Source organism: Microcebus murinus, chromosome 13 (genome assembly GCF_040939455.1).
Source record: "Microcebus murinus isolate Inina chromosome 13, M.murinus_Inina_mat1.0, whole genome shotgun sequence".
NCBI classification, from domain to species: Eukaryota; Metazoa; Chordata; class Mammalia; order Primates; family Cheirogaleidae; genus Microcebus; species Microcebus murinus.
This window is the reverse complement of record NC_134116.1, coordinates 71,470,337-71,490,987: the sequence shown is the minus strand read 5'-3', so window position 1 is coordinate 71,490,987 and position 20,651 is coordinate 71,470,337. Positions and strand designations below refer to the sequence as shown.

The window sequence follows — 20,651 nt, the reverse complement described above, 5'->3', positions numbered from 1 at the left end:
GAAGAGCACAATAAATTCTTGATTAATAAATGAATAAGAAAAGGTACCTTAATGAAAGGTTATTAAACATGTTTGGAAATCAATTCCTGCCCTTATAAGACCTAGCAATAAAATGACAGGATTTAGGGTTTTGAACAACACATAAAAGCATCAATTAAATAAGGAATTAATATTATGTATAACTAGTAAAGTGCATTCAGAGAAGTGCAATTTGAAGGGCATTATAAAAATTGTGTATGAGCTTAATACACAGAATATTAAGGATATTAAGCCCTGAGGGTTTTACAGTTTTCTCATTTTAATCAGAGGGATTTTGAATATTCTGGACTTTGAATAGCATGTTAACCCCATGTCTTCTACCCTACAGTCCACGTTTGTGTAGTTTTTCATGCTGTTTTTATTATTTTGCTTTCAATCTTTTGCTTTTCAATCTAGAATCTTGAGAAATGGAAGTAACAAAAGATAATGAATATCAGATCTTATATTTTATTTAATATAGTTGTATTGAGAGAAACTCCGACTTGGATATTTTCTAGTTCCAAGGCAGAGCTCGACACCTAGTAGATATTTAGTAAATTTCTGTTCAAACCAATTGAGTGAATGAATGAATGAATAGAATACATTGAGAAGGTGGTTTCTCTGAGGTATCCGGATTTGACGCCAAGAGGATCAGAAAAAGAACCACATTTTCAATTCTGCTTGATAGTTTCTGGAATATCACAGAAGGTGAGAACAAAGAGAAAATAATTGAATAAAACAATGAACATTATGCCTGCATGGCACCAACGCGGCGGTTAATTATGTCCCCATTCCGTTTCCGTACTTCTTCCGCCTCAGCTGTTCGCGCGTGCGGTAGTGACGTCACGAGATTTGGCGCTCGCTGGAAACTCGTCTCCGAGTCCGGGAGCGGGGAGCGCGCGCGGGATTTTCAAGTATCTGATCCCGGGAGCTCCAGCAGCATGAGTCTCTGGGTGGACAAGTACCGGCCCTGCTCCTTGGGACGGCTGGACTACCACAAGGAGCAGGCGGCCCAGTTGCGCAACCTGGTGAGTTGGCGGGGCCGGGAGGTGGAGAGGGCGGCGCTCGCTCGGGGGTTTCGCGCTCTCAGAACAGTGCGGCGCGGGTCCGCCCGCACTTGAAGGTGGTAAATGCTGCCAAGAAAGGGCAAGCAGGAAAGGGGGAAAGAGTGTGAGGGGCGGGTTGTAGTTTTAAACAAAGGAACCTTCACTGAGAAGTATCATCTGAGCCAAAACTTGAAGAAGTTAGGAAGTCGTTAGAAATACAGGTATCTGAGCAGAGTGGAAGTGGTAGAGAGGACAGCAAATGCAAAATCCCTGGGGCAGTAGTGTGCACGGCAGGTCCTAGGAGCCTCAGGAATCCAAGTGTAGCCAGATAATAGCCAGCGGGAAGAGTAATAGGAAATGGGGTGTGTTGTGTTGAGGTGGGAGTGGGGGTGCACATCCAGTAACTCGATAGAGTGAGATGGGAAACCATTGGAGGATTTTTAGCAGAGAGCAACATCTGAGGTACTTTTAAACAGGCTTACCAAAAATTTCTTGGTGTCAGTGTCCTCATTTACCGGGAAGGTGTCGTAAATGTCTGTTAATTGCCAAAGTCATTTTTAATTCTCAAATGTGTGGACGTCCTTGAGTTTAGTACTTTATGGAAGGTTTTCCCACATCACCCCCCTCCTGATGCCTGCTTTTATGTTGTAGTTGATAAAAGTATCTGATGGCCGTGTTTTGTGAAAAGCAAACTGAATCTTATAGGGAACAGAGAGGAAAGAAGCATCCTGAGAATAAGTTAATAATATTTAGTGTCTGTGGAAGCCATCTAGTCTGCTTCTTTTACACATCTGAAAGTAATATAAGATGCCGATGAAAATATTTTTGCTCACCACTGTGGTCTTCCCATATCGACCTTTTTCAGAATTACAGAAATTGTTAAGTGCTTTTTAAAAATGAGAAATAATAAAAGACTATGTAAAAGTCATTACAAAAGTTGATAGTGTTGTGAGATTGAAGAATTTGGGGGGAGGGGTCTCTTAAAATTATTGCTATTATGCCTATACTTATTTAAAATAAATCTATTACAGCAGTATACTTAAATACTTCATTTGTAGACAAATTGCATTTTCTAACACAAGCTTTGACTTCAATTTTCTTAGCCAAAGAATACATCTTATTTTATTTTCTATGGCCACTTTTGTTGAAGAGAATTTGGAATGTATATTTTGGACAACAATTTAATATATTGGTCTTATATGTTAATAAATTTGCTCTTAAGAATATTCATCTGTTTACTGTTTAATCTCTAACTTAATACAACTATGAAACATTTAGAGTGTAACTTATTCCTTTGGTTAGATTAAATTTTAAGAACAAAAACAGCAAGTATTTGTGAAGCACCTACTATTTTCTGGGCATTATATTAGGTGAATCACTTCTTTCCTTGAGATTTTTCTTTTTCAGTGCCAGAGATGGATGAGTTTACAAGGTATTAAAATGCACTGTAGTAAGTGGCTCTATTAAGATATTTATTTAGTCTGTAATGGTTATTTATAGAACTTTTGCCTCACAAGATTTATATCCTTTATAGTACTGCTTCCCAAACCTGACATCATCAGAATCACTTGGGAAGCTTTTGGAAAACATATTGTCTTGTACTGTAATGTGGCAGATTCTGTCAGTTCCCCTCTTTGGGTCCTTGCTCTTAACTCTTAATTGTACTAACTTCCAACTTTCTACACCTGTGCTTTGCCTGAGGGCTTTTCTCTTGCTGACACTCCCTAAGCAGACCTGAAACATCTGGGAATTAATACCCTCTTCCCCCATCCACTTTCCTAAACAGGCTTCAAACAAAGGACTTATGAGAGAGTATCATACTCCAGCTTCCCCGCCCGTTAGGTGGGTTAACACTGTGATGTGTGTTTATGCAGACTTTGAGAGTTTCTCCAGCAGGATTAAGCCCAGATGCCTAGAGTGGTATTTAACTTGCTAACACAGTCCTATTGGTTGCTTTACTTTCCTTGTTTCACATCCTATGATGTTTTCCTTTACCTCCCAAGTAAAACATATACACTCAATTCTTATCAGAGGGCCAGTTTCTAGGAGTCTAAACTAAGAAAGGCATCAATTTTAGAGTTATAGAATCCTAATCTCATGCTTAATAGTGTCCAGTAATCAATTAGTCCTTTGTTTTAAAAAGTTCTCTTGGAGGTTCTGATAGCCAGGTTTGTTTGGCATTTCCTATTTTCTAGAATTTAGTGTTGTATTTGACATGTACTATGTTATGTATGTAAGTAATATACAATTAGCGCTGGGGAATGATCAACATTTCAGAGTTTATTTAAAAAAATACATATATTTGAATTTACAGTTTTGTATGTAGATGGATACACAAAATATTTGATACTTAACAAGTAGTTTGGTACTAGCTAGATTCAGTTTAACTATGGAAAGATGCCTTGTTCCTTTTTTTTCCAGGTGCAATGTGGTGACTTTCCTCATCTGTTAGTGTATGGACCGTCAGGTGCTGGAAAAAAAACAAGAATTATGTGTATTCTACGTGAACTTTATGGAGTTGGAGTGGAAAAATTGAGAATCGAACATGAGACCATCACAGTAAGCATTTCATTTTGAGGCTTTCCAAATATTTATTGCAGGGATTTTCAATTATGGTTATATGCATCTCTTATCCCCCACCCCCAGTTGCTGCTTAGTGTATGATTTAAATAAGAATTTCACAGGTAATCCTGATGCACAGGATTGGGAGCTACTGATTCATAGATAGAACTGATATATAACCTGACCAAAGCCATTTATGTTGGAGACGAAATATGAGCAACAGGTGGTTTTGAGTAAAATACAAAGGGTGAGATTCATTTCAGATTATCTAGTAAGATGATGTGTTAGCTGGAATTAGAACTCAAGTTTCTAAAGTTTATTGTTCGGAAAGTGACAGTGGAGATGGAAAGAAAGGAAATGGTTTTGAGAAAAATTTTAAGCATGCAATCAAGTGACTTCATAAAGATTGGGCAACTGGTGGGGACAGGAAGCATGAGGCTCCGGGATGTGAAGAAGCTTCCCATGATCTTGCCCAGTCTGACCTTTCCAGCCTCATACCATGTAGTACGTTTTTTATGTTCTTTCTGAATGGATGATGATTAAAATCTAGCTGGAATGTTTCCTTCCTCCCCCTACCCCATCAGAATTAATTTTTCTTCCACAACCTCTAGTTTATATAATACTTTTTCTAGTAATGTGTTTTGTTTTGCCTTGATTATAGTTGTTTATACATCTTTTATTTCAGATTGTATTTGTTTTGAACTTATGTAGGAAACATGTCATGCTCATTTTCAAATCCTTCATAGCCACTGATAGAATGTCTTATACATATTAGTCATTGAAAAAAACATGCTAAGTGGATGTTAGTTGTATTAAGAGAATCTTCAGGAGGATACCTGGGTTTTAGGCCGATATTGATTAACTTATGTTTAGATATATTGAGTTTAAGGTGCCAGTTATACATCTTGGTGGAAATTCTTGTAGGGGCAAACTTAACAAGAAAGGTGTGGGATCTGTGATAAGAAAACTGTAATATCTTATAAAAGGACAAAAAACAGCTGATCAAATGGAAAGATGCAATATGTTCTCAGATAGGTGGCTTAATATTTAAAAGTGCATGTTTGCTGTAAGTTATAGTATACATTTCAATGACATTTCTAATTAAAATCCAAATGGTTTTTATAATTGTATGAAATGATCTTACAGTCCATATGGATAAATACATTTCTGAGAATAGCTAAAGTAATTATGGAAAGGAAGTTTAGTGAAATGGGGCTTGTGTTACCAGATAGTAAATCATATTCTGAGGCTATTGTAATCAAGACAATATTATATCGATATGGGAATAGAGAATTAGACCAGGGGAACTGAATAGAGAGCCCAGAAATATGATGGAGGGTCTATTTCAAATTGGTACAAAACAATAGGCCAGCACAATGTGCCAGTATAACTAGTTATCTATTTGGAGGAAAACAAAGTTGAATCCCTGTGACCTATGATTTCTAAAGACAAATTCCAGATTAATAAAAGACCTAAAGCACTAAATATCTCAGAGTAAAATTTCTTAGACTATGTGAACTGCCTATGGTCAAGAATACCTTTTAATTGAAATCATGGAAACTATAGAAGAAAAGAAATAGATACTTGGATATACGAATTTTAAAAGTTGGTATCACGTATCCCAAGAATGGAAAAACAAGCACCAGATATATTCTCCAGCAAACTGGTATTAACTGAGTAGCACCTAAGTGGACACATAGGTACTACAGTAATAGGGTATTGGGCAGGTGGGAGGGGGGAGGGGGGTGGGTATATACATACATAATGAGTGAGATGTGTACCATCTGGGGGATGGTCATGATGGAGACTCAGACTTTTGGGAGGGGGGGAAATGGGCATTTATTGAAACCTTAAAATCTATACCCCCATAATATGCCGGAAAAAAAAAAAAAGTTGGTATCACAAACGTTAACATAAAATCAATAGAAAAAATGAAAGATTGTCATAAAATATTTGAGAGGAATTTTGGGAAAAATTGAATGCCATTATTAAACCTATAAATGGGGAAGATTGGGAACAGTGTTGCCAGTGGAAAAGTGAATTGTTAGACTTCTTTGGAAAACAGACTGGTCTATACATATGTACAAACATGTATATATTATATACATATATAAAGTTCAGAAAACACATCCCCCTCAATCCAGCAAATCTTTACTTAGAACCTTTTCCATAGAAATGAAAGCAGTACATGAAACATATGTATAAGGATGTTAACTGTGGAATTGTTTAAGTAGCAAAAAACAAAATGTCCATGAATATGACTAACTTTGGAACATCCATGCTATAGGTTGATATACAACTATAACACTACATCATTTGTCGGAGAGGGATTGCCAAGATACATTGTTAAGTAAGAAAAGCAAAACAGAGAAATGTATATGGTTTCCTCTTTTTTTAATTTTTATTTTTTATAAGAAACATTGATACTCCATATCAATATATTTATTTTTGTGTTAACATGGAAAAGGCTGTGAAAGGGTATATGCAGATTGTTTACAATGATGATCTGGTGACAGGGAGGATTTGGGGATTTCTGGATGTAAAGAAAAGAAAAAGGTAATCACAATAAAAACAGGATGTGTGATATGACCTGATTTACATAAAATCATGTTTATCTGCACATTAAGAAAAGAATGGGATTAAAAGAAGTTAAAATGTTAATTAATGGTGGTTGTCTCAAGCTTTATTTTTTTAGCAAGTGTAAATTGGGTATATAATAAAACAATGAAAATATAAAAAAAGGATTAAAAGTTTAAAAAATCTTTTTCCCCCCTACAGACTCCATCTAAAAAAAAAATCGAAATCAGCACCATTGCAAGTAATTACCACCTTGAAGTTAATACCAGGTAAACTGCTACTATATAGAAATCAGCATATTTAGAAAAATGGTGTTCAGACTTTGTTATAAGAAAGATTAGAATCCTTTCTTGAAATAAAATCATATATATGGAAGCAGAGTATATAGAACAAATAAAAGTATAGCTGCCCTGCTTGAAATAGTGAGCCTAGAGCCTTCACATTGTGTTTTCTCTGTCAAATAATTTCAACAATAGGTTTAAATTTTCTTGCTCTACAGAGGTCATTGTTTTACACAAAGCACATTGAATTGTTAATAAGTTATTGTTAAATGATACTGACTCATTCAATACTGATGAGCAAAGTGTGTTTACAAAGTTTATGTCTGTAGTAAATTTTTAGAAACTGAATTTGGGTTGCCAGATCTTTCTTTGCCACACTCCTCGTTTGAATTTCTTGATTAGAAGGTGTTATAATAATCCACCAAACAATGTCTCTTTTTTGTATGTGATATAATAAGATCTTGTTGGGGAGGCATTGAAAGCTTGTGTGACAATAGTTAAGTACTATGTGGTACAGAAATTATTCTGGGAGCTAAGTTAGATAAGGCTTCAAGGTTCTATGGGGCTGGATATATTCTTGAAAGAGAACAGAATCGAGGACATTTTCAGGTTAAAGCAACATTGTGGGCAGTGGCATAGAGGCAAGAAGGAACATCCGTTTCAAGGAGTGGGAAAAGATGGAATGGAGCAGAAGGAACAGTTATTTTATAAACTGATGTGTATGTGGTGGTCTGTAGTGAGCAATGTGTGAGAAACTTTACTTGGATTATTTTACTATTTAGTCCTTAAAACAACCCTAACAGATATTATTTTCCCTAGGTATGTCAAAGAAAATTAAGAGAAATAAGGTTGGTGGGAATGGGTCTAATCCTAAAAGTAGAGGGAGTATTAATTCTATAGATAAATGGAAAATGTTTTGGATTCTTGACTATGAAAATGATCATAAAAGAGACATCCTAGGTATGTTGAGCTAATAATAGTGACTTGTTAAAAACTTAATGGTGGTTTGGGAAAATAAAGTTGATTGCTTTGCCCTCTTTTTCTCATTTTGAGTTCCTCTGAAGTGAATAGCCAGTTGGAGAATAAGCTCATTGTTTGAAATTAACTTCCATTCAAACTAAATTGACCAGGTGACTTCTCTTGGTTTGAGAGATACTTAAGTGCCAGAGCAATAATATTGGTGTAAGTCAGCGGTCCACAACCTTTTTGGCACCAGGGACCGGTTTCACAGAAGATAGTTTTTCCACAGGGTAGGTTGGTGGGGCAGGAGACAAAGCTCAAGCAGGGATGCAAGCTATGGGGAGCAGCTGTGAAGTACAGATGCTACAATAAGTCAACAGTTTACAGAGTTCTGACTTTGTATCTTGAGCAGTTTGCTTATCCCATCCCCTAGCTAAGTCCCTGAGTCAACTCCATGCCAGTGCTGGAAACAGACTTCTCTAGATTTGTTCTCTTTCAGACCTTTACTAATTGGGCGATAGGGAAAAGGAATAGGGATTGAATTTGTTTCAAAGAGTTATTCTTATATTTTGATAATTACAGTTCAGAAAATAACTGTAATTAGGTATTAACTTTCTGTAGTGGGTACAGAAATGTTAAGATGTTTGCCAAACTGTTAGCTAATTATCAGTTATTATTCTTTTTATGTTAACAGTAAATTTAATGTAAGAACATGTTTAGTGTTTTTAGTGATATTAATCCAATTGGAATGTTGTTAATGACCCTAAAATATTTCACTTTTACAGGTTTATATTTGTAATTAGTAATGTCACTTTTGATTAAGATTTTAACTACTTAAGATCTTTAGCATTTTTCTTATAATAGTAGATTAGGAATAAGAGCATAATACTTTCTAAATATTTACATATATGCACCTTATTTTTGTTTCGTGTAGTGATGCTGGAAATAGTGACCGGGTAGTAATTCAGGAGATGTTGAAAACAGTGGCACAATCACAGCAACTTGAAACAAACTCTCAAAGAGATTTTAAAGGTATGTGATAAAAAGATTTCTTTTTATGAGTCTGCCAAACATTAGTGCTCTTTTTTTTTTTTTTGAGTTATGAAAGTGAAGAAGAAATGCATAATCTCTGTGCTTATGGGAATTTAATAGTCTAGTAGATTTAAATTTCGTGGAAAAGAGGACTATTTGTGCCACTCATTTGCTATTTTAGAACAAGATGAATAATGAAAAATACTTAATTTAAAATAAGAATACACATGATTTTAAAATTATTGGTCTTATGACCTAAGTTATACTGTCTGGAAAGTATCCAGCCATCATTAATATAACAAGAACAGTTTACATGACATGGGTATAACCTAGCAGCCAAGGAGAGTGGACTTGGATACGTGTGCATAACAATAATGACACTGTATTAATTCACTAATTCACTATATTAGTCAGTGGAGTGCTAGAACATGTGTGAACATGTTCAGTGAACATGTGTGCTGTGAGGCCATTCATTCAAAATGACTGAGAGAGTAGAGCAACAAATCTGCACCAAATTTTGTGTTAGGCTTGAACATTGCTCCACAGAAACTATTTGGATGATTCAGAAGGTTTTCAGGGACAATGCAATGAGTGCAACACAAAAGTGTGGCACAAAGACTTCAAAGATGGCCTAGAATCTGTTGAAAGTGATCCACGTTCTGGAAGGCCCGCAACAAGCAGAACACCTGAGAATGAATGTGTCTGGGTTAGGTTAAGAGACACTGGGAGAACTGCATGAGGTCCCAAGGTGCCTACTTTGAAGGGGGTGGAAGTTTCATTGTCCTATGTACAGTGTTTCTTGTATCTTGTATCTTCTTCAGTAAATGCCTCTATTTTTCATATTACGTGGCTAGATACTTTGCGGACAGACCTCTTATGTTTGTTATCAAATATTTAGATTAATAAAACCTTAAAATCTGATATAATCCCATCATCCATAGACAACTACTATTAACAATTTGATCTTTGCCTTTCAATATTTTTTCTGTACATTCATTCTTACAGGTGAGCTTTTGTGATGATAAATATTCCAACATTTAATGCTTTTAATGTACTTTGCCAAATTCTGAATCTGAAAGAGGTAGTATAGACTTATACTACCACTAACAGTGTTTGTGAGTGCCCATTTCTCCCCAGCATTTATTAATACTGCAGATAATTATTTGTAATCTTTGTCAATTTGAATAGAAAAAACAGTGTTTTTTCTTTAATGAATGTGATAATTTTTATTGCTCATTTTTATTGTTTTGTGAACTGCTTGTGCATATTCCTAGTCCATTTCTTATCTTTCCTCAGTTTCCGTATTTCAAAATAAATTTAAATTTATGAATTTATTTTTAGCTACTATAGATGGAGATTTTCTTATATTTTCTGTTTTATGTAATGTGTGAGTTATTGACATTTCTATCATGTTATGTCCTGCTATGTTATTAAAGTCTCTTAATAGTTGATAATAGTTTTTCCATTGTTTTTTGGGGGGTTTTTTAGATATATATTCATAACATCTGTTAATAGATAACTTTTTCTCTTCCAATTTGTATAGCTCTAAATACTTGCTCTTGTCTAATTATGTCACTCTTTCTAGCATCACTACACAAAATAAAATTAATGGTATATATATATATAAATATTTAGGAAGTATTGTGCCCTTATTCTTAATCTGTTACAAGAAAAATGTTGAAGATCTGTTATAATAATTGTGGTTAAAATTATAATTAAAATTAATATCACCTAATTATAATTACAAACTTTTAAAAATCAAATGTTTTTAGGGTCATTAAAAATGAACAGTATTTCAACACTCAGGTACAATCGGATTAACATCTTGGAAAAAGCTAAGTGTTCTTACAATAAGTTTACTGTTACTTAAAAAGAGCAATAACTAATAAATAACAGTTTAGGAAATACTTGGGCTTTTCTGTACTCAGAAAGATGTTATTCTGTTCCTGTGCTTCTTTTTCTTATAATTCTGTTTCAGTTCAGCCATGGTTACTTTTCTGTTAATCATTTTATTAAAAGTTGAATTTTCCTATAATCTTAGAAAGGGGAACGCCAGAGAATTTTTCAAGGTCCAAGGCTCTAGAGCTGCCCCTTGTTTTATTTATACAAAGTGATAAAATATGGGAGTTTGTGTTCTGAGCTCTGTCTTCCATCTTCCTTCCTACTGCTTACATTAGAATTCAGTCCTTTGTCTCTCTTTTTCCTATTCTCTTCAATTTGAGTTCCGTTTCTTCTCATTGTAGAGCATCATCTTAAAAGGGAGCTTCATTTGGTTATTTTCTGAGTCTACTGCTCTGTCAAACCATACTGCATCAATGTTCCCTTGCTCTCACCCGTGAATTGGACTCTTTGCAATCTCTCTCCTGTTTTTAAGACTTTTGCTTTCAAATTGGCCCCATGATGCTTTCCATTGTGTCCTGTGGGCAATTTGTGGGTTCTCCTTTCCTAGGGGCTGTCAAAAACCTAGTGGATTTCTGTTCCTCTTCCCCACACTGATGCTGATACCTTGTGGGCCTTTTCAGTTTTAGCTGCTTATTCTCACTTGCTCATGTTTAGGATTTCTTAGGTAAAGCTTGTCACTTAGTTTTGATATGGATGTCTATGGGTCTTTGGTCTTGAAATCTTTATTTTGTTTGTTTTTATGGGGGAGATTCAAATGCTACACTCTGCCACTACTGTCTTCTAGAAAAAATTGTTAATATAATGAAAAATACAACAGTTGCATTTAGTCCCCACTTACATATTATTCCTGAACCACTTTAAGGCCGATCTTTGACTGGCCAGGCAGAATCTTACTTTACAAGTGGCCTGATGTCTTTATGCCTAGTTGACCTACATCTCTTCTACCACTGTTTTTCAAATTATATTCCTTTGACATTTAAGATTTTAGATTTAAAAATGTCATATAGAAATGTGCTTCTGAGATAAAGTATTTTGGGAAAATGCAGCATGGTATATCCTTGTCTTGGTAAGTTTGCACATATAATAATAATAAATGCCTGCAATGAATTCTACAACAAAGTAACTTGTTTAACTTCATTTAACCTAATGTTTCTTAGTCTTGTTTGACTATAGAATTTTTAAAAATAAAAATACATTAATTTTACTATATATAACTTTAATTTGTCATTTCCAAAGGGAAGAGTATAGTAGGCTTATTATTTAAAATTGCACTCTGAATAATGAGGAACAGGGAAAAGAGACAAACGGAAGTTTGAACTCAAGTTAAAATTTATTTTGTTTCCCTTTGACTCAGTGGTATTATTGACAGAAGTAGACAAACTCACCAAAGATGCTCAACATGCCTTGCGTAGGACCATGGAAAAGTATATGTCCACCTGCAGGTTGATCTTGTGCTGCAATTCTACATCCAAAGTGATACCACCTATTCGTAGTAGATGCCTGGCAGTTCGTGTGCCTGCTCCCAGCATTGAAGATGTAAGTCAAGTTAAACTTTTCAGAAAAAATTCAGTTCAGATTCTCTGAGTATTTTATGTACATTGCCGTCACGTTTATTCTTATAAAAACATAGTCAAGTGCATAAGTAATTCAGGATCATCTGTGGACCTGGATGCAAACCATTAGTAGATTCACAAACCAATTTATATAGTAGTAAATACCATATACCAATATATAGAAAGTGTTCTTTAAATCATCTTTTACCTTAAACAAGTAGGTATTATGAATTCTAAACTAGGTAATGGCTAGTTATTTAGTGTCTTCCTCCTCAAGCTGACTTAATTGGCTGGAGGAGGAGACTGGAATATGAAGGAAATAGATTTTGCAAAGAGATGAAATATGAATACTTTGTCCCTAGGAGGGGAATCAAAATCTAACATTTATATATAAATATTTTTTCTCTATCATTTTTAACACTTATCAGTAAAAATTCTAATTTCTCACATTAAAAAGGTTTTCTGCTGTTAATACATTTTGGAAGACTTTTTGCAAAGTAGGGATAATATGTGACATTGTGCTAGATGAAGAATGGTCAAGTACATAAGTTTCACTTGTAAAAATTCTGAGAGTAATATAGTTATATGGATTTATAAAGATGTTAACAGAAATTACCTCAATGTACTTTTTGACAGATTGCCCATTTCTGTTAATTATTTTATTTGTAGATTTGTCATGTATTATCTACTGTGTGCAAGAAGGAAGGCCTGACTCTTCCCTCACAACTGGCTCATAGACTTGCAGAGAAGTCCTGTAGAAATCTCAGAAAAGCTCTGCTAATGTGTGAAGCCTGCAGAGTACAACAGTGAGTGGAAGGGTCACATACCACAAAAAACATTCTGGGACATAAGCATGCTTCTGTTTAATTTCTTGTGTCCTCTTTTTGTTGTGTAGATATCCTTTTACTGCAGATCAAGAAATCCCTGAGACAGATTGGGAGGTGTATCTGAGGGAGACTGCAAATGCTATTGTCAGTCAGCAAACTCCGCAGAGGTAACCAGTATAAAATGATGCTGATAAAGGTTTGATCAAGATAGTACACACATAAACTGTTTTATGTTGGCACCAGTTGAATCCCGAATCTAAGTATTAAACTTTTAAGGAAAAGCTAAAATTTAATTTCAGAAATTTAGTGGTTCAGAATAGTTGTTGGTATGCGGTATTATGGCTTTTCCTAAGCGGTTAGCATATGAGTGGAATTTATATTAAATCTTGGATTTTTTATTTTTCCTTTCAGGATCTCAGATGACTTAATATTAACACATAGCATAATATGCCTAGCTTTCTAATATAGTAAAGAACAATATATAATTTATAATTGATGTATCATGTGCTGAAAAGATACCAGACTATGAGTCAAGCTTCTAGTTCTTATCCTAATTTTTAGCTAAGTGTCCTTGAGCAGGTAACTTCATTTCAGATTTTCATCTTCTTCATTTGTATATTGAAGATATTATTACCCTGCCAAGGATAGTTCTGCCTTCGTTGTGAAGAGCAAAGGAAATTGTGTGATAATGGTTTGAAAACTAGAAAAGAGATTTGCGGATGATAGTAGGTTCTATTAAGGATAGTATTGTGTATTTGCCATTGGTACTTAGGAAGTATTTTTTGGTGCATTTGCTACAAAGTCGTTTCCATTACTTCTGTGGCTCTGTTATTCAGTGGTGGACTACACTGAAAATAACCACTAGTTGTTTGATTTATGGCAGCTTTGATTAAGAAGGACAGTCTGCTTTCTTCCAAACCAAGAATGTCAGCGTTAAGCTCCACTACCGTTGGAAAGTATGGAGAGGGTGCTTCAGGCTCACTGAAGTGCAATCTCATATCCTTGTTGCCTGTCAGAACTGAGAAACCATCTTTGGACCTTAGCATAGTTGATCATTTTAGGTTATATTAATAGACCGAGTGTAACCACTAGAATTTAAGCTTCCCTGGTTTCGATGAAAATAATGATGAGAGGAATATACCGTGTTTCTCTTCTTGGGTGATAGATCTGATGAATTCTGATTTTTATAAGAAATTCTTTAAAAGGATTATAGCCTGTTCTTTGGCTACTGTATCTATTGGTAGATATTGAATCAGACATAATGTGTACTTAGTATTTTATTAGGGTTTCCATTGAATTCTCATGATTATTTTAGTTGAAGAAACTCATATTTTTCTAAAAAGTGCCAAACATAAGTAGTCTCATCAGAAAATAAACCTTATTTTTAGGAAAAGGTGTACATTCCATTTTGTTAAATGTTAATAATCAGAGGAAATCTCACTGGTTAAACAGATAAAATACAAACAAAGCATGTCGTAAGAGCCTTTTACTTTTATGAAATATTTCCATACTGAAGATGACTTTCTCCTTTTTGTTACGACTTTAAAGAAGAAAACTTGGTAGTAGAACTTTCCTACTTTTAAGGGATTTAAGTACTTGATGTAATATTTGACAGTTATCACATACATTTTTAAAACTTTCATTATTGCTTTACTTAATTCTTCTAGCTGCTGCTTACTAATTTCTTCCAATTTTCTAACATTTTGGCAGCTTATAATTGAAATTGTGCAAGAAGAGGTGCTGCTGTTTCCTGTTCAAATAACAATTGTGGGAATTGATTCCATTGTGCTACATAAAAAAATACACATTTTGCTCAATTCCAGCCTTGGGGCTGGCCAGAAATACTGGAAGTCTGGTATCTTTCTGATTATTGGCCCACATAGTGCCAAATGACTGCTTCTGATTTTTGACCACTTAGTGTTGCTCTAATATTTTTAGTCTTGATTCTTGTTTGATCTTAGAACAGTCATAATTTTCTAATTTGAATACCAGGTAGTATTTAATGATTATGTCAGCCGTTACACTGTGTTATCTCATTTACTTCATGTAACAGTCCTATGAAGAAATATTACCATCTATACTTTGTAAATTTAAAAGAACCCTGAGGTTTAGGGAGATTAAATAACTTGTTTAGGGACATTCAAGTTATTAAGAGACAGAAGTAGTTCTAGAATACTCATGTTGCTCTAATAGAAGAATTTGTACCCGTAATCACTTGCAAGCTTATTAAGAAATAATGACATATTAAATGTAGAATATATTAATTTTTTGAAACTAAGTAATATAAGAAATTAACTCAGAGTGACATGACATACATGGTAACATGTTTCAGACATATGCAGTGTGGTTGTATCACAGTTATGTAGGTAAATAGATCCTGGATCACCTTTTCAGAAATAAGCTGTATGCATATATTAAAATAATTGCATACCATGTATTTTTTGTTTTTATTACTTTATACTTTAATAGTTAGGTTTCTATTTTTAAGATGTCAGAGAAATCATGAGCTTTTGAGTCAGATCTGAATTAAAATGCTGGCTCAACTGCATGAGTCTTGATGAAAACCTAACCTTGCTGAACTTCACATTTTTTCAGTAAAACAGCATAGTTGTGAGGAATTAATAGTGTATAACAATGAACCTAGTACAAAGTAAGGTGTTAAATGTTTTGGCAGGCATAGGAAAGGGTGTAGACTTTGCAGTAAGACAAATCTGTGTTTAAATCATGTTTTGCTGTGGTCAATTTTGTCAAGTTACTCAAACCATGTAAGCCTTAGTTTTTTCAGCTAAAAAAAAATGGGGATAATCCCCCGTTCACAGAGCTGGTGCGAGGACTGTGTTGAATTATTTCTTAACAGTGTCTTGCACATAGTAGGTGCTCACGTTTATTTAATTGTAATGTGGCAGGGCTTCATGTTCCTGGAATCTCAGGAAAGGAGTCCGAACTTCTACTTTTAAGAAATCTTTCATGAATCTGATTTATCTGAAATATGGAATATCTGTAGTAGTGTAGTAAAAATTCAAAACAGTTTTTTCCTTTTGGGGTAGGTAAAGATACAGTAAGATATAAAGATACTTGTTTAATGTGTATTTGGAACTTTAATTTCCTCTGTTTCTTGCTGTTTTAAAATGTTGTATGTATATTTTCCTCCTTTACCCTTTTCCCTCCCAAAAATAATGATGAGAAGGGCCTAGAGTTAAGGGTCAGAAGAAGTTTGAATGTTCATATTCACTTAGCCTGGTGCTGTGCTTACCTGTAACCACTTGTCTTGCCCCTTTTATGACAGGACAGCTTTGTGTCCCTGCCATACTGCTTTTATTACTGTGCAGTCTAAGCAGTGACATTATGTTGTATCTTACGCCTATATTATCTTTTGTCACTTGTGTAATGGACTAGTAATTGTTTAATCTTCTCATGACCATTTTCTAGATGTTTTAGGTATTACCTATCTGGAGAAAAAAATAAATTACTTGATTTTTTTTTAAAGTTTGTTAAATCCCATGTTGTAAATAGGCTCAACTCTTGCTATTCATGAAGTCTTAATTTCTATCTGGTATTTTCATGGTATTTTGATATAATTAATAACCCTGAATATAAATGTCTCACATTAAAAGAATTCTGAAGATTGTCTTTTTGAAAAATGAACTGAAATTGAGAGAAGCTTTTATATGTGTGTCCTAAGTGTGACAAACTAAGAAAATGTGTGTGTATTGGATTGTTCATTTAATTCATAAAGCAGCACAATAGATACTTGGAAAAATATCCCTTTTTTCATAAAATATCAATCATTTTGTTTTATATAGGCTCCTTGAAGTTCGTGGAAGGCTCTATGAGCTTCTAACTCATTGTATTCCTCCTGAGATTATAATGAAGGTAATCCAGTTTCACATCTTGACCTGTTTATGACCATAGATTTGGACTTGGGCTATGTGATTACAGGATTTTTACAGTACCAAGATACATTGACATCTCTCTCTTTAGCTCATTAATTCCTCAGGTATTTACTGAGCCTCTTCTGTGTGCCAGACATGATTCAGGGAGTGCTGAAGAAGCGGGGCTGCCTTTGGGGAGTTATATTCTAGTGGGGTGGAATGGGAAACAAGTAAAAAAGTAAGAGGATTTCAGAATGTTGTAAGTGCTATAAAGGAAATATCAAGGCAAAATGATAATAATGGAGGGCAGGGCTATGCAAGGCCATTGTTGGCTTCTCTGAAGAAGATATGTTTAAGCTGAGATCAAGATTAAAAGGAAGGAACCATGTAAATAGCTGAGGAACAGGCATTTCACACTGAGACTCCGTACTTGGGGAAAGGGGTTAAAGTGATAGGCAGAGTCCAGACTATATAGGATATTTTAAGCTGTTGCTTAAGATTTGATATGTCAACTATCTGGCTAGCACGATTTATTTATTTAGGGAATCATGGTTTTTTGTTTCTTTTTATTAAAGTTATATATGGTAATACATGAACAAATTTAAGTGATATGAATATACAAAGAAAAGAGTGAAAGTTCACCCTTCCATTTCTACAAGGGAAACTACTTTTAACAGCCCACAGTTCTGTTCACATGGAAACAAGTATGTAAGTGTGGTTTCACAAAACTTCAAAGTGTTCTGTACCATGTTTTCATTCAGCATTATAGCATGGATGTTGTTTCATGACTACAGATTTTCCAGATTTCTTTTTAGTGGATGAGTGGTATTCCAATTGTATGACTATCGTAGTATTTTGAATGTGACCTATCTTGGTGGAACTTTAGGGTTGTCTACAGATAATTATTATTACTATAAATAGCGCTGTGGTAAGCATCTTTGTATTCCTTGCACTTGGAATTTGGAATGTCGTAGGTAGCCACCACATTTTCACATTAAGGAAAAAGTACCTTTTTTGCTTTTGGATGAAGACTACTAGTTCACATACAATAATTAAAGATCTCAGGTATATGAAAATGATTTTAACTTAAGTTTTACTTCTTTTTGTGAATGAGAGAAATAAAGCATGTTGAGCTAATTTTTTTAAAAAATGAGTACTCTTTTTCTTTAGGGACTTCTCTCTGAATTGTTACATAATTGTGATGGGCAACTGAAAGGAGAAGTGGCCCAGATGGCAGCTTATTATGAACATCGTCTACAGCTGGGTAGCAAAGCCATTTATCACTTGGAAGCATTTGTGGCCAAATTTATGGCACTTTATAAGAAGTTCATGGAGGATGGATTGGAAGGCATGATGTTCTGACTTCTCACAGTAATTCTTCCAAATATTTCTCAGTATCAGTATTTACGTACAGCTTATATTAGAAGAACTGTGGCTAAAATAAACTAACTTTACTTAACATGTCTTATTTGTGTTTTGTTTTGTTTTGTTTTATTTCAGCATATTATAGGGGTACAAATGTTTAGGTTACACATATTGCCTTTGCCCCACCCAAGTCAGAGCTTTAAGCTTGTCTATCCCCTAGACGGTACTCATTGCACCCATTAGGTGTGAATATACCCGTCCCCTCCTCCACCCTCCCACCTGCCCCACACCCGATGAATGTTACTACTATATGTGCACATAAGTGTTGATTGGTTAATACCAGTTTGATGGTGAGTACATATGGTACTTGTTTTTCCATTCTTGTGATACTTCACTTAGTAGAGTGGGCTCCAGCTCTATCCAGGATAATACAAGAGGTGTTAGATCACCATTGTTTTTTGTGGCTGAATAGAACTCCATGGTATACATATACTACATTTTATTAATCCACTAATGTATTGATGGGCACTTGGGTTTTTTCTATATCTTTGCAATTATGAATTGTGCTGCTATAAACATTCTAGTGCAGGTGTCTTTTTTATAGAATGTCTTTTTTTCCTTTGGGTACATGCCCAGTAATGGGATTGGTGGATCAAATAGATAGTGCTTGTAGTTCTTTCAGGTACCTCCATATTACTTTCCACAGAGGTTGTACTAGTTTGTAGTCCCACCAGCAATGTGTGAGTGTTCCTATCTTTCTGCATCAACACCAGCATTTATTGTTTTGGGACTTTGATAAAAGCCATTCTCACTGGAGATAAGTGACATCTCATTGTGGTTTTGATTTGCATTTCCCTGATGACTAGATGTCGAACATTTTTTCAAATGTTTGTTGGCCATTAGTCTATCTTTTGAAAAGTTTCTGTTTATGTCCTTTGCCCACTCTTTGATAGGGTTGTTTGATTTGATTTTTTTTCTTGCTGATTTTCCTGAGTTCTATATAGATTCTAGTTACCAGCCCTTTTATTCAATGTGTAATATGCATGTATTTTCTCCCATTCTGTATGTTGTCTGTTTCCTCTTGTGATAGTTTTCTTGGCTATGCAGAAGCTTTTTAATTTGATCAGGTCCTATTTATTTACTTTTGTTGTTGATGTGTTTGCCTTTGGGATCTTCTTCATAAATTCTTTCCCTAGGCCAATGTCTGTGAGAGTTTTTCCAACATTTTCTTCGAGAATGTTTATAGTTTCATGCCTTAGGTTTAAGTCTGTTATCCACCATGAGTTGATTTTTGTGAGAGGTGAAAGGTATGGATCCTGTTTCAGTGTTATACATGTGGCTATCTAATTTTTTAAGCACCATTGATTGAATAAGGATTCTTTTCCCCAGTGTATGTTTTTGTTTGCTTTGTCAAAGATTAGATGGCTATATGAGGATGATTGTATATCTGGGTCCTTAGTTCTGTTCCATTGGTCTATGTGTCTGTTCTTGTGCTAGTACTATGCTGTTTTAGTTATTTATAGTCTCGTAGTATAGCTTGAAGTCTGGCAAATTGATGCCTCCCAATGTATTCTTTTTGCTTGAGATCACTTTCGCTATATAGGGTCTTCTCTGGTTCCATATGAAGCATAGAATTATTTTTTCTAGATCTGTGAGAAATGATGTTGGTATTTTAATAGGGGTTGCATTGAATCTGTAGGTCACTTTTGGTAGTATAGACATTTTAACAGTATTGATTCTGCTGACTCATGAGCATGGCATGGTTTCCACCTGTTTATGTCCTCTGCTGTTCCTTCCTCAGTGTTTCGTAGTTCTCTGTGTAGAGGTCTTTTACCTCCTTAGTTAAATATATGCCTAGGTATTTTATTTTCTTTGTTGTTATTGTGAAGGATATTCAGTCTTTGATTTGGTTCTAAGTTTGACTGTTCTTGGCTTATAGGAATGCTATTGATTTCTGTACATTGATTTTGTAACCTGAGACTTCACTGAATTTGTTTATCAACTCTAGTAGTCTCATGTCAGAATCTTTGCAGTTTTCTAGATATAAGATCATATCAGAAAAGAGCAATAGTTTGACCTCTTCTGCCCCCATTTGGATGCCCTTGATTTCCTTCTCTTGCCTCATTGCTCTGGCTAGGACTTCCAGCACTATGTACCACTTACTGGCCCAGATACTAAACTGGGGTTCATGTTCTCTTGTGCTCTCTTTTCTAGGATTTTCCTCATCTTTTTCTAGCAGCTGTGGTTGCCCTAGTCTTCTGGTTCTTCAATCCATCAAGACTGTAGAGTTTTCATAAGAATTTTAGCTACCCACCTTAATGATAACTGTGGTCTTCGCTCAGACTAAACACCCTAAAAAATGGAAAACTCTCCAATGTGCTCCCTGAGATAGGGAAACAACAGCCCCACTCGATAGAGTCATAAGATCTGCACCAAGGTCTCGATAAAACAGGAAGACATAAGGAAGCTGGCCAAAACCAGCCAGAACCCAGATGGCCAGGAAAAATGAGCTTGGGTTACCCTCACTGCTCATTATACCCTGCTTATGATGTGTTAGCATGCTAAAGGAAACTCACCAGTTCCATGATAGTTTATAATTGCCATGACAACTCCTGGAAGTTACCCTATAAGCTTTAAAAAGAGGAGGGAACCTCAG

General features: G+C 35.0%; 1 protein-coding gene across 1 annotated transcript; it reads left to right on the top strand.

Annotated features, from left to right (window-relative positions):
- The first annotated feature begins 838 nt into the window (after positions 1 to 838).
- RFC3 (replication factor C subunit 3) lies at positions 839 to 18,089 on the top strand. Its single transcript, XM_012751548.2, has 9 exons — positions 839 to 1,046; positions 3,486 to 3,623; positions 6,405 to 6,472; positions 8,379 to 8,476; positions 11,733 to 11,914; positions 12,601 to 12,737; positions 12,827 to 12,925; positions 16,562 to 16,631; positions 17,801 to 18,089. The coding sequence occupies exons 1-9, from the start codon at positions 960 to 962 to the stop codon at positions 17,990 to 17,992; spliced, it is 1,071 nt and encodes a 356-aa protein (XP_012607002.2). The 5' UTR covers positions 839 to 959; the 3' UTR covers positions 17,993 to 18,089.
- Positions 18,090 to 20,651: the final 2,562 nt, after the last annotated feature.